The sequence below is a fragment of the Rhinoraja longicauda genome, chromosome 1 (assembly GCF_053455715.1).
Source record: "Rhinoraja longicauda isolate Sanriku21f chromosome 1, sRhiLon1.1, whole genome shotgun sequence".
Taxonomy (NCBI): domain Eukaryota; kingdom Metazoa; phylum Chordata; class Chondrichthyes; order Rajiformes; family Arhynchobatidae; genus Rhinoraja; species Rhinoraja longicauda.
This window is the reverse complement of record NC_135953.1, coordinates 133,913,274-133,927,507: the sequence shown is the minus strand read 5'-3', so window position 1 is coordinate 133,927,507 and position 14,234 is coordinate 133,913,274. Positions and strand designations below refer to the sequence as shown.

Genomic DNA, 14,234 nt, shown 5'->3' with positions numbered 1-14,234 from the left:
ACCAGGTTGCAAGCTGCCGAAGCAAAATGTGAGGTGCTGTTCCTCCAATCTGCGTGTGACCTCACACTGACAGTGGTACCAGGCCAATATTTATCCTTTGACTACCATCACTGGAACAGATAGTTTGTTTATTTTCATATCGCCCGATGTGGGAGATTGTTATGCACAAATTTAACAGCTGCATTTCTTCCATTAAAATAATGACTACACATCGCAAGTACTTCATTGCCTCCTAAAGTGCACGAGTGGTTTCAGAAGAGGTCATGAACTGTACTAACTTGCCAATGTAAGATTTTTCTTTCATTCAAACATACAATGTTTAAAAATAGCTTTCTCTAATTCAGGCGAAAAAAAACATCAGGCTTAAACAGCGCGCGGGATTTTTTGATATTTGTACCTTTGAAAAAGTTTGCAGCAAATCCTGCCTTGTTAATTGTTCCATCAGAAATAAACTTCATCCAGAGGGAATTGGAAGTAGATTTGATAGCTTCAGGTTTATCGTAACCACAAAATCGCCCGATCAGTGGACTGTTTTCACTATTGCCATTCCGAAGTTCAAGATAGTCATAAGCACAGTTGTCATGCCTCTCGATCTATTACATGGGGAAGGGAAATCATTTACTTATGTTTGTGTAGCAAGTCCAGGAGCCGCCATTACAACATAGTTGTAGAACAGTAGAGCCTCGAGAAAAGGACATTCGGCCCAGCATGTCTGTGCCATCCATGATGTTAAATTAAACTAATGCTATCTGGCTGCACATGACAAGATACGATACGATACGATACGATACGGTACGATAGAACTTTATTCATCTCCGGAGGGAAATTGTTCTGCCGACAGTCACAACACACAACAAGGTACAGGAAAACTTGCAATTAAAATTCAATTAAAAATTGTAAAAAAGAAAAAGACAAGCGACTTTTGAGGAGGCGCTGTGAACTGTTTTGTATGTGCTGTTATGTTGGTGTGCTACTGTATGTTTCATTTTTTTCCTTAGTACCTAATCAGATGTACAGCACTTTGGTCAACGTGGGTTGTTTTTAAATGTGCTATACAAATAAAATTGACTTGACTTGACTTGACTTAACTGTTGGCTGGCTGCCGTGTGCACAGCGCCTTCACTGGAACGAACAAACAAACAAACAAACTGCAGACTTATCCACTGGGCAGAGGATTAGTGGGGGGAGGGGGGGGGGGAGTAAGAAAGCTGAAAGAGAGAAGGGCGTGGGAGGAAACCGGAGCACCCGGAGAAAACCCATGTGATCACGGGGAAAACGTACGAACTTCACACAGACAACACCTCTTGCCTGGACCCAACCCGGGTCTCTGGCGCTGGGAGGCAGCAGCTCTACCACTGCGCCAAAGGTGCTGCCCAAACTCCGATCCACAATCTGAAGATTAATGTTTTAATGTTCTGGCCAATGACGTTTCACCTACTAGTGTTCACTCGGGGAAATTTTGTTCATAGTCAAGTTTAACCACCCACTGGTCAACCTGAGGAGCGCCTTCAGCAACAGACTGGCTCCACCAAGGTACTGCACAGGAGATCCTTCTTCCCTGTGGCTATCAAACTGTACAACCCCTGCCACTTCCGTCGTGGGGTAGACTGACTCCCCCCCACCCCCCCAACTACCCCTCCCCATCTTTGTACATCCCTCGTCCTGAACTTTTCTACGTGATGATTTAATTTCATGTTTGTGCAATATTACGTATGTGCTGTGCAATAACTGGTCACTTAAATTTCATTATTATTATAATGCACATGACACTTTCAATGCCTTGTAACTGTATATTTTAGACAATAGACAATAGACAATAGGTGCAGGAGGAGGCCATTCGGCCCTTCGAGCCAGCACCGCCATTCAATGTAATCATGGATGATCATTCTCAATCAGTACCCCATTCCTGCCTTCTCCCCATACCCCCCTGACTCCACTATCCTTAAGCGCTCTATCTAGCTCTCTCTTGAATGCATTCAGAGAATTGGCCTCCACTGCCTTCTGAGGCAGAGAATTCCACAGATTCACAACTCTCTGACTGAAAAAGTTTTTCCTCATCTCCGTTCTAAATGGCCTACCCCTTATTCTTAAACTGTGGCCCCTGGTTCTGGACTCCCCCAACATTGGGAACATGTTTCCTGCCTCTAACGTGTCCAACCCCTTAATAATCTTATACGTTTCGATAAGATCCCCTCTCATCCTTTTGCATAAGCCCATGGACATGCTGGGAATGGAGGGATTAATTTAGTTTAGTGATATAGCGTAAAAATAGGCCCTTCGGCCCACCGAGTGCATGCTGACCAATGATCACCCATACACTAGTTCTATCCTACACACCAGGAAAAATTTACAGAAGCCGATTAACCTACGAGTCTGCACGTCTTTGAATATGGATCATGTAAGGGCAAAGGAGATGAATGTAACTATCTCCTTTTCCTTTACTACATTGCCCTTACTGGGTCATGCTCTTTGACTGGTGGCAAGACTGACAGCATCTACCAAGACTGACAACATCTACCTACTCTCTGGCATTGCACCTCCTGGAATCAGAAGAGTTGTAGCCAATCAAAAAGAACGCCTCAGACAATCAGAGGATGGAAGACACCCCCTACATGACCACCCTTTGTTACTTCAGCATTTGAAATCATGCAGAAGTTTCCTCTCTTCTGTCCATCCCCTGGACTGCAGTGCATCGTCCAGAAGGCTCAAACTCTGGGAAGAGAGACTAGAGAAATCTCCAGAAGACACTCACATGGCAATCGATCCCTCTGAGAAACTCCCACCAGGTTCGTTCCGACCAGCCGTGGATAACCTGGCGCCGTCTCAACAGACTGCGGACAGGCATGGGGAGGAGCAAATCGAACGTGCTGAAGTGGGGATACACTGAAGATGCGGCAGACTGCGAGTGCGGACGGGGCCTCCAGACTATGGAACATCTCCTGAGCTGTGACATGCTGCATGACACATGCACTGTAAAGGATCTTGCAGAGGCCAACGACGTGGCACGAACATTTGCTCGCTGTTGGCAAACAGTTGTGCGATGACACGAATACATAAATCTATATACTAAAACTCTCGTTTGTTATCTTATTTGTGACTGAACTTCAGCCAAAACGGTACACGATAGCGTGACAATTTTAGGCCCACCTTACTCACCATTGTCACTTTAAAGTTTAAAAGGAAGGGAGGGGGAGGGGAAGAGGGAGGGAGGGGGGAAGGGGGAGTGAGGGGGAGTGAGGGAGGGGAGGGGGGGGTTCAGGAGAGAGGGGAGTGGGGGAGGACAGGGTGCTGCATCAATGCAGGAGAGGTTTGGGCCCAACGGGTCCACTTGTAAATAAATAAAACTGGCGGCACACCAATTTCCCCCCAGGATAAATGAGGTTGTTTCCTATCGCATCGTTAATCACTTTCTTCCTGCATTTATTTTTTATTGTTTTAATGCAATTACCTCAAAAGCTTGGAAAACTAATCCGACGTGGTAGTGTTCAGACATTGTTATTGTCCACACACATTCCTTCATTGGTCTGTAGTCATCCGGGTAGTTAGGAGACTGGATCTGTCCAGATTCTTTACTGATTTCGCCACCGCAAATTGCTATCAATTGGAAAGATATCAACTATTAAACAAGGGAATAAACCTTTAACAGGACAACTGACAAATTGTTCAATGTTTCTCCACACACCTCAATTTTACATGTTTGTGAAATATCTCTCGTGGAACAATAGAAAGAACTGTAAATCCATTAAACTGAACAACTTGTTTTACGCATGTACTTCACATTGCGCTAACCACCACCGCTGAACCCCTTGGTAAATGAGTACACTAACATAACACAGTCCACCTTCGACCTGTTGTACCCCATGGGTGAAATGGCCCTGTGGCTGAATTTCTGCTGTGGTTTTTCACGTTCGTACAGAAATTCTTGGGGAAATGTATAAATGTCCTTTGTGTCACTTCAGTGTGATTTGTGAGCAGGTCACGGTGGACCAAATTAAAAGGACCCTTGTGGTAAATCAACTCTGTTACTGTTGCTACAGGGCAGAACATAGTTGAATGTCTCACCGCGTGTGTTCTGAAGCTCTAATTGGCCTTTACGTCAATCTCAGGACCTCAGCAGTTTACAAAGGAGCAAATGGTAATTATGGCAATTATTAATAAGCAAGTGAAGAGTTCATTATGTTTTATGAGGCCCAGTATGTTTTATTAATTCTAATGTAATGAGAAGATTATTACATCTTCCGATACTGTGGAAGATGTATTGCGAAAGGAATATTATTTTGCAATTTAATTCTCAAAAACGACAATACAGAACGTGATTGACACTACTTTGAATGCAATAGAGACTGCTGTATTAATACATCCAAGTTAAAACACAAATTTGAAATCTATCTGCAAGCACACACACATTGATTATCTTGGACAAGAGATATTTCAATTATAACAGAGCTACAGACAGAATTGATTTTAATGAGGAATTTAGAAGATTGAGTGGGGATCTTATAGAAACTTACAAAATTCTTAAGGGGTTGGACAGGCTAGATGCAGGAAGATTGTTCCCGATGTTGGGGAAGTCCAGAACAAGGGGTCACAGTTTAAGGATAAGGGGGAAGTCTTTTAGGACCGAGATGAGAAAGTTTTTTTTCACACAGAGAGTGGTGAATTTGTGGAATCCTCTGCCACAGAAGGTAGTTGAGGCCAGTTCATTGGCTATATTTAAGAGGGAGTTAGATGTGGCCCTTGTGGCGAAAGGGATCGGGGGTATGGAGAGAAGGCAGGTACAGGATACTGAGTTGGATGATCAGCCATGATCATATTGAATGGCGGTGCAGGCTCAAAGGGCTGAATGGCCTACTCCTACACCTATTTTCTATGTTTCTATGTTTCCATGAGGTTTTACCGACATATCTGCAGTAACTTTGGCAAGCGTTTTTACTTGCATTCATTCTATTTTCCAGAGATTTTGACAGCTTTAAACTTTAGACTTTAGAGATGCAGCGTGGAAGTCGACCCTTCAGCCCACCGACTCCGCGCCGACCAGCCAACAAGCACCCTGTAGCTGTTCCAGTGTGTTTAAGGCATTTGGGTACAATAACATTTGTATAAATAACATGTGTATAAATTCATTGCTTCTCTCCTTCCGATAAACCTCCCACCCAACCCTGAACTGCCCAAATGAAAATCCGTCATTAATTGTCTGCCCTGCATCTACCGAACCATTTGTGTCCAACCTGTTAAAACTACTCGGGGAATACTGATATACTGAACTCCATACAACAGTAACTTTAGTTCCATAATCATTCACTGCCCATCTTGGGTTAGGGGAATCATGAGGAGAACTATAAATGTAAATTAGTCTCAGTTGCACAGATTCAGTCCAAAGTGTGGAGGAACAGCACCTTATATTTTGCTCAGGCAGCTTACACCCCAGCAGTATGAATATTGACTTCTCCAATTTCAAGTAACCCTTGCTTTCACTCTCTCTCCATCCCTCCCCCTCCAACCAGTCCGACTGTCCCCGATTACATTTTATCTCTGCTTTAGTTTGTTGTCACCTTCTCCTAGCCACCAATGATTTATTCTCCATTTTCCTTAAACTCCATCTCTTTTGATGTCTCACCCTTCCTTATCTCTGTCTCTCTCTCTCTCTCTCTCTCTCCCCTGACGCTCAGTCTGAAGAAGGGTCTCAACCCGAAACGTCACCCGTTCCTTCTCTCCAGAGATGCTGCCTGTCCCGCTGAGTTACTCCAGCATTTTTTGTCCATCTTCGGTGTAAACCAGAATCTGCAGTTCCTTCCTCCACTAAAGTGTGTAAATGTACCGTTAACTAGTGTCCTGATCATTAGGACATTCCAAAATGCTTTGTGCATGTTTGCTTTTGAAGTGCATTCACTATTGATGGTTGGGTAGAGCTAATATCCAGGCAGCAAAGTCCCATTGACAGCAAGTGTATACTGTCCAGGCAATGGAAGGAGGAAATTGTGGACCTTTATGCAGATAAAATAAATACTAATAGAAATATAGAAACATTGAAAATAGGCACAGGAACAGGCCTTTCAGCCCTTCGAGCCAGATATGATCATGGCTGATCATCCAAAATCAGTACCCCTTTCCTGCTTTGTCCCCATATCCCTTGATTCCGTCAGTCCTAAGAGCGAGATTCAACTCTCTCTTGAAAACATCCAGTGGATTGGCCTCCACTGCCTTCTTTGGCAGAGAATTCCACAGATTCACAACTCTCTGGGTGAAAAAGTTTTTCCTCATCTCAGTCCTAAATGGCCCACCCCTAAGTAATATAATCAAACTGATGTGTGAGCATTTAAATCAATCGTTGGTAGTAATATAATTCAATGTCTACCTTCATAAATTGCAGCAAAACCCTTCCCAACCCAGTTACTGCTGCTGCGAAATTCTATCCACATCCTGCTATCTGTGGACATCAGAACTTCAGGCAGCTTGTCACCACAGAATCTACCTGGATAAGGAAATATTACAGCAAGAGTTCAGTGCATTCCTAAAACACCAAGCACATTTTTGTTAAACACGTCAAATGGTCAAAAAGTACACGTAGACTCTTTGGTAAAGTTCTAGGTAAAAATATAACTCCTGCACTGCTTAATTAGTAATTTCGCTCTATGATTTACACTTTAATTGTATATTCCACATGACGAGGACAGTTCTTCTAGGAAGTTATTCATTATTCGCAAAGCACACCGGGGATGGCCTGATGATGTGAAAGCTTTTGTTCCAGACAGGAAGGTACATGTTTAGACTTCCTTCCTTAGAACCTGGCTGCCACTGGAGAGGGTCCAGAGGAGGTTTACATGAATGATCCCAGGAATGAGTGGGCTAACCTATGATGAGCGTTTGTCGGCACTGGGCCTGTACTCGCTGGAGTTTAGAAGAATGTGGGGGGGACCTCATTGAAACATACAGAACAGTGAAAGGCTTGGATAGAGTGGATGTGGAGAGGATGTTTCCACCAGTCGGGGAGTCTAGGACTAGAGGTCACAGCCTCAGAATTGAAGGACGTTCTTTTAGGAAGGAGATGCGGAGAAAACTATTTGGTCAGAGGGTGGAGAATCTGTGGAATTCTTTGACACAGAAGGCTGTGGAGGCCAAGTCAGTGGATATTTTAAGGTAGAGATAGATAGATTCTTGATTAATACGGGTGTCAGGGGTTATGGGGAGAAGGCGGGAGAATGGGGTTAGGAGGAAGAGATAGATCAGCTGTGATTGAATGGCGGAGTAGATTTGATGGGCCGAATGGCCTAATTCTACTCCTATCTCTTATGATAACCATAACTGTCTGTTATTCAGCTATTGGGATTTCCTAAGTACCTCATCAGCCACCAATTGTAAATGTTCAGAAATACTAAGGGTGTCACAAAGTCATGGTGAGATATGTCGTGGAAATGAGCCCCCCCCCGGGTTGACTGTCGACCATTGTTTGCATTAAATCTATTTTATTCCTGGGACGAAAGTTTACAATACATACATCAATGCTCGTTAAACACTAGACACTCATTAATACAATTTAAAATATTACACAGACTACATTATTCGAAGACAAAATTAAACAGGATCTTCCCAAGTATCTCCCCTATTTGTGATAAATGTCAATTTCAAGAAGCCAATTTAACTCACACTTTTGTGACTTGTACAAATATGCAAAATTTTTGGATCAATATTTTAAAAATCATTTCCAAAGTTATCGATAACCAACTGGATTTAGATCCAAAATTAATAATTTTAGGATTATCAGAACACATTACAAACTTTACGCTAAGTCAGAGACGCTTTCTTGACTACAGTTTAATAACTGCGAAAAAATTAATACTTAAATTTTGGGAAAAAACAGTAACCCGCACAATTAAAATGTGGATTACGAAAATGACCGAGACCTTGTATTTGGAAAAAATAAGGTTTGCCTTAATTGACAAACCAGATCTATTTTTTAAAATATGGTCTCCATTTATTCAATTTTTAAAAAAGTAAATGGGTTTGTCACAAAACTAAAATTTAAAACTAAAGTTAAAACTTGAGTTTAGGGTTGGATGTACAACTATACTCATTAACTCCCAGTTCTATCCCCATAATCTTTATATTTGTGATTCTCTTTTTTCTTTGCTTTCTCTCTATTAGTTTATAGTCTTTTTTTTTTCAGTCTCTTTTCAACTTTATTATTTCTTTAAAAATTTAAAAATTGAAGCTATGTAAGAATTCTATAACCAGTTTGTCATTTATTATTATTTGTACATATGCTTGAAAAAACGAAAAATTAAAAAAAAAAAAAAATCTATTTTATTCCTGCTGCATTCTCATCAACTCTACCACTAAACTGCACCGTGGGGGGCAATTATCATTGGCCAATTGACCGACCGACTCGTCAAGTCTTTGGGGTGGGAGAAGATAAGAGAGCAAACTGGAGGTCAACCACAGAGAGAACGCATAAATTCCATGCAGATGGCACCCGAGGTCAGGAATGGGCCCAGGTCGCTGGTCCTGTGAGACAGTGGCTCTCTCAGCCACAGCACTGTGCCACCAGCCTTCATGGCACGAGGACGCGAATAGATCCGCATTCTTCCGTCCATTCTCACAAGCTCCATTTTAGTGGGAATGAAAGGATATTATTAACAGGTCAGTTTCAGTGGCACAGCAATGAGTCCTAACTTGACAAAGTTCAATACCAAGAAGGGCCGCCTTTCTCCAGTAACCATCTCGTACTTCTATGTAGTCGTACCAACACAGGCGGCTCTTAAAGAGATCCATGGTTGTGAAGTTCAAAACAATCTGCAATAGAAACAAAAAAGAAGTCTTGAAAATCTGCCTTTCCAAAACCGACAGGCTGTGAAGATACGGAAGGTGCTTACGAGAAGCCCACCTCGCTGAAAGGCATTATTCATTTAACTGTCGGTAACCAGATGGGAATTTGTTATGATCAAGATTCAACATGACTGGTAAATGCCAATATTAATGAGCATATGCAAGAAAGGTCAGACACACTTGGCACTTGTAATATGCTGCAATTTATGCACCACCGGTTAAGGAACATTGGAGATCTGAAAGGTTAGATATAAAGATGCAATTATGTGCGTATAAAGACATATTCACACTTTGAATTCTGACTGACAACATTTCACTCCTTTCCCACCGGTTTTATGGTGCAGCTTGACTCAGTTACAGAATGTTTATACAGACCGTACCATAAATTATCATGACTAAACCTCCAAATGTTTAGCCGCAAGGCTGCAGTGAATTACATTATGGCTGCTTCAGCCCCAAAAAGGTCACGACAAAAATAACACGAGCCACGATGTCCTCGTGTGTTTGTGCAGGATAATGACAAAAATCTTACCAGCTGCACATCCCGGGGGTTCAAGACAGCAGGATTCTCTGTCCTTGCCATCAAAGCAGCAGTTACTTAACCAAAAGTGACATTTTCCCCCCGCAAAAAAAATAACACTGGGTTGGAGCCTGTATTTGGCAGCCAGGGATTAAACTGGCAGCGCCAATCAGCCATCTGTCATGGAAAATGCCAGGACAAGTGAATATTAAAAATCAAACAGCTCCTGCAGTGGACAGCCAAGGTAGGATGTCAACATTATGGCCAACTGGCACATTAACAATCCATTCTTCTCTGTCTCAATCCTGTGCCCAACATAAAGATTTCCATTAAATGTATAATGGGGCTTGTATACTCTGGAATTTAGAAGGATGAGAGGGGATCTTATTCAAACGTATAAGATTATTAAGGGATTGAACACGCTAGAGGCAGGAAACATGTTCCCGATGTTGGGGGAGTCCCGAACCAGGGGCCACAGTTTAAGAATAAGAGGTACGCCGTTTAGAACGGAGATGAGGAAAAACTTTTTCACTCAGACCGAGTTCTGAAGCTGTGGATCTCTCTGCCTCAGAAGGTGGTGGAGCCCATTCCCTGGATGCTTGCAAGAGAGAGTTAGATAGAGCTCTTAAGGATAGCGGAGTCAAGGGATACGGGGAGAAGGCAGGAACGGGGTACTGATTGAGAATGATCAGCCATGATCACATTGAATGGTGGTGCTGGCTCGAAGGGCCGAATGGCCTACTCCTGTACCTATTGTCTATTGTCTCTCTGAAAAACAACAGTGAGTTTTTGATTGAAAGAGACAGCATGGAAACAGGGTCCCTTTGGCCCACCGAGTCCATGTTGACCTTCAATCATTAGTTCTGTCTTACGCCACTTTCGTATCCACTCCATACACATTAAGGGCAATTTACAGAGGCCATTTAACCTACAAGCCCACATGTCGATGGGTTGTGGGGAGAAACCAGAGCACCCGGAGGAAACCAAAATGGTCTCAGAGAGAAGAGGTAAAGTCCACACAGACAGCATCTAAGGTCAGGATCGAACCCAGGTCTCTAGCTGTAATGGACCGCAGGTAGACCCAAATGCAGCGCAGGGAACCAAGGAAGTAGTTTTAGAATGGGCTTTATTTCTACCTGCCCGTGGTCGGGGACAGAAGACTGAGGCGTTCACCAGGGCTACGACGAGGCATGAAGGTCGGGAGCAGGCAGGGTCAGCAACGGGAAATCAGTCCAAGAGAGATTGCTGGAGAGTCTTGCATGAGGGCTAAGAACAAACTGGCAAAGAGTGTGTGTGCAGGAAGGGTTTATATGCTGGCTTGATTGGTGATCTGGAGCAGGTGAGTGAACAGGTGAGGGGAGTTGGCTTAATGTGGTGGGCGTGGCTGGCAGGTGAGCGAACAGGACAGACTGTGACACTAGCGCTGTGAGTTAACAGCTCCACCAGCGATGCCACCCGGGAATTATTGGGTCAGTTCCTCAAAGATCCAAAGCTTGCCTGAGAGTTTAGACGGGGAAGGAATGAGGGAAATTATTTTACACGCTGGGAGATAATCCTCAACTCGGCTGTCAAGAGCAACAAGCAACAGAGGCAGATGAGCAAATGCTGCTGCGACCAGCCTACTCCCCCTTCACCTCCTTCCGAAGGTACACTATCTCCGCACGTCAGCTGGAACGTGAGGAAGATGGATCACTGTCGAATGCAGAGTTGACAAGCAATGCCTCCATTGTGCATATGGTCAATTACACTCTGCACCGCGCAGAAGATTGCCTGCAGTCCATCTGTCTTTTGTGTTTTTTGTTGTTTTTGTCTGAATTGTAGTTTTAATATGGTGTAGGGTTTGTATGTTATGTTTGGGGGGGGTGGGGAGGGAACGGGAACGGTAAAATTCTCTCTCCCGAACGGAGACGCGACCTTTGTTTCTGTGTCGTGTCTCCGTTCCCGTTGCGGCCTACCATCGGCCATGCACCTGGGACCACCTGGGGCTCTGGTTCGCTGAGCCCGCGGCCCGGACTCACCACCTGCGGCGCTGGCTGCCTGCGGATGCTGCGGGAGCGGCTGCGACTCGTCTCCGGAGGCTCCGGCACGGGCCGCGTGGACGTCGGAAGCCCGCAGGCCCCTGGATGGGGGCCGACATCCGGAGCACCGGCAGCGGCAGAGGCAGCGTGTTCGCCCGCCCCGAATCGCGGGGCTTGGGTCGGCCCTCCGTGGACCTTTCACCATCCGGCGCGGCCTGAAATAGGCCGTGGACCTTTCACCGTCCGGCGGGGGCTTCAATATCGGGAGCCCCGACCGCCCCGACGTGACAACTCCAACAGCCTGACCGCGGGAGAAGACGGCAGGGAAGAGAAAAATACATTTTGGCCTTCCATCAGAGTGAGGAGGGACTGGAGGAGACTCACTGTGATGGATGTTTCTTTTTGTTTGGTGTTAATTGTGATTGTATGTGTTATTGCATTTTTATTGATTATTCTCATTGGTCTTATTGTTCAACTGCGGGTAATGTTTCATTTCACTACACATTTATGTGTATGTGACAAATAAACGACTATTGACTATTGACTATTGACTTGAGCCAGTTATCCAATGTTGGTCTCCAAATATTTCTAGTTTATTACCTTTGACTAGACTGCCTCAACTTCCTCTGTCGCACAACAGTGTTGGACACGTTAGAGGCAGGAAACATGTTCCCAATGTTGGGGGAGTCCAGAACCAGGGGGCACAGTTTAAGAATAAGGTGTACGCCATTTAGAATGGAGACGAGGAAAAACTTTTTCAGTCAGAGAGTTGTAAATCTGTGGAATTCTCTGCCTCAGAAGGCAGTGGAGGCCAATTCTCTGAATGCATTCATGAAAGAGCTGGATAGAGCTCTTAACGATAGTGGAGTCAGGAGGTATGGGGAGAAGGCAGGGACGGGGTACTGATTGAGAATGATCAGCCATGATCACATTGGATGGCGGTGCTGGCTCGAAGGGCCGAATGGCCTACTCCTGAACCTATTGTCTATGGTCTATAGTAGATGATACAAATGGTTAGATATTACAAATATCTCTCGCTTCAGCCTGGAGGGAGCCATCTGCATGATAACTGTGAGCAATTCTGGGCACCGTATCTGAGGAGGGATGTGCTGCCTCTGGAGAGGGTCCAGAGGAGGTTTACAAGAATGATCCCAGGAATGAGCAGGTTAACCTATGATAAGCGTTTGTCGGCACTGGGCCTGTACTCCCTGGAGTTTAGTAACATGAGGGGGGGACCTCATTGAAACGTACAGAATAGTGAAAGGCTTGGATAGAGTGGATGTGGAGAGGATGTTTCCACTAGTGGGAGAGTCTAGGACGAGAGGTCATAGCCTCAGGATTAAAGGATGTTCTTTAAAAAGGAGATGAGGAGAAATCATTTCAGTCAGAAGGTGGTGAATCTGTGGAATTATTTGCCACATAAGGCTGTGGAGACAAAGTCAGTGGATTTATTTAAGGCAGAGATAGATGGATTCTTGATTAGTACGGGTGTCAGAGGTTATGGGGAGAAGGCAGGAGAATGGGGTTAGGAAGGAGAGATAGATCAGCCATGATTGAATGGCGGAGTAAACTTGTTGGGCCGAATGGCCTAATCCTGTTCCTATCACTTATGACCTTATAATTGAATGCCCCATGTCAACTGGCAGCCACGACTTATATGGTGCATGCCCTACTCTGAGGTTAGTCATGACTGCAGAAGATGACAAATGGTTTCCTGCCATGTTGGGCCTCTGCCCCTTCTCCCGGTCATGTTGTACTGCAAGATTAATATCTACTAAAGCTTCTTTCTCTGGGAGCACTGCGCTTTTTCAGGAATCTAGAAGTTAGCCGGAAGTCTTCTTGCATCTCTTAAACCACTGCATTTTGATTTATGCACTTTAAGCAGTTAAAGAATGCATGAAACATAGAGAGCCATAGAGTCATAGAGAGATACAGTGTGGAAACAGGCCCTTCGGCCCAACTCGCCCACACCAGCCAACAGTATCCCAGCTACACTAGTCCCATTTGCCTGCGCTTGGTCCATTTCCCTCCAAACCTGTCCTATCCATGTACCTGTCTAACAGTTTCTTAAATAATGAGATCGTCCTAGCCTCTTCTGGAAGCTTGTTCAATACACCCACCACCCTTTGTGTGAAAAAGTTACGTCTCAGATTCCTATTAAATCTTTTCCCCTTCGCCTTGAACCTATGTCCTCTGGTCCTCGATTCCTCTACTCTGGGTAACAGACTCTGTGCATCGACCCGATCAATTCCTCTCGTGATTTTGTACACTTGTTCAATTGTAGAGACAGCTGGTAGAAATTAACTAGCAATAAATGTGTAGTTAAGCTTCCTTTGAGACAGATCTGACCAGGGCTATTTTTTCGACTGCCGTGTGTTCACTACTTTGAATAACATCATGATCTGCCTGCTCTGTGTTATAATGCCATTCATGAAGTCAATACAATTCACTCCACAAATGTACAACACTGAAGTCTAAGATCATTGATAGCACCCAAAGTTCAGGTCCTGAAATGTCCAATTTCAAGCTGAAAACTGCCTTGGTGGCTGTCAGTGTAACAAACCTAAGGATTTACAGTAGCCCAGACTTTAGATGCAGGCCAAATACTTTGCACCATCGGTAAAGCTTTAGTTACGAATCACTTATTATTGGAAGTTAGTTATTGACAGACATGAAACTTCATTATAAAGCTGTTAAAGCCAATAGTTAAACCCATGGCCTCACTGTTTTGAAGAATCATGCAACTGTGATGATCTGGAATTTCAAAATAAATTGGATTTAGTTCCTTGGTATAAGTTGCCAAGGGGGGCATTGTGACATTTTTTGATCCATAATTACTGTATCAGTATTTGCTTTCAAGTGTCTTCCGCAGT

The 14,234-nt window shown here is 44.2% G+C and overlaps 1 protein-coding gene across 2 annotated transcripts in view; it reads right to left on the bottom strand.

Moving 5' to 3' along the window:
- The window catches only part of tll1 (tolloid-like 1), a 321,825-nt gene that overhangs the window by 93,654 nt on the left and 213,937 nt on the right, over positions 1–14,234 (bottom strand). For both annotated transcript variants that reach the window (XM_078406985.1, XM_078406994.1), the window contains exons 11-14: positions 8,688–8,790; positions 6,356–6,472; positions 3,449–3,594; positions 398–593 (exon numbers count right to left, since the gene is read on the bottom strand). In XM_078406985.1, the coding sequence (XP_078263111.1) occupies positions 398–593; positions 3,449–3,594; positions 6,356–6,472; positions 8,688–8,790 (562 nt within the window). The remainder of the gene's footprint in view (positions 1–397; positions 594–3,448; positions 3,595–6,355; positions 6,473–8,687; positions 8,791–14,234) is intronic.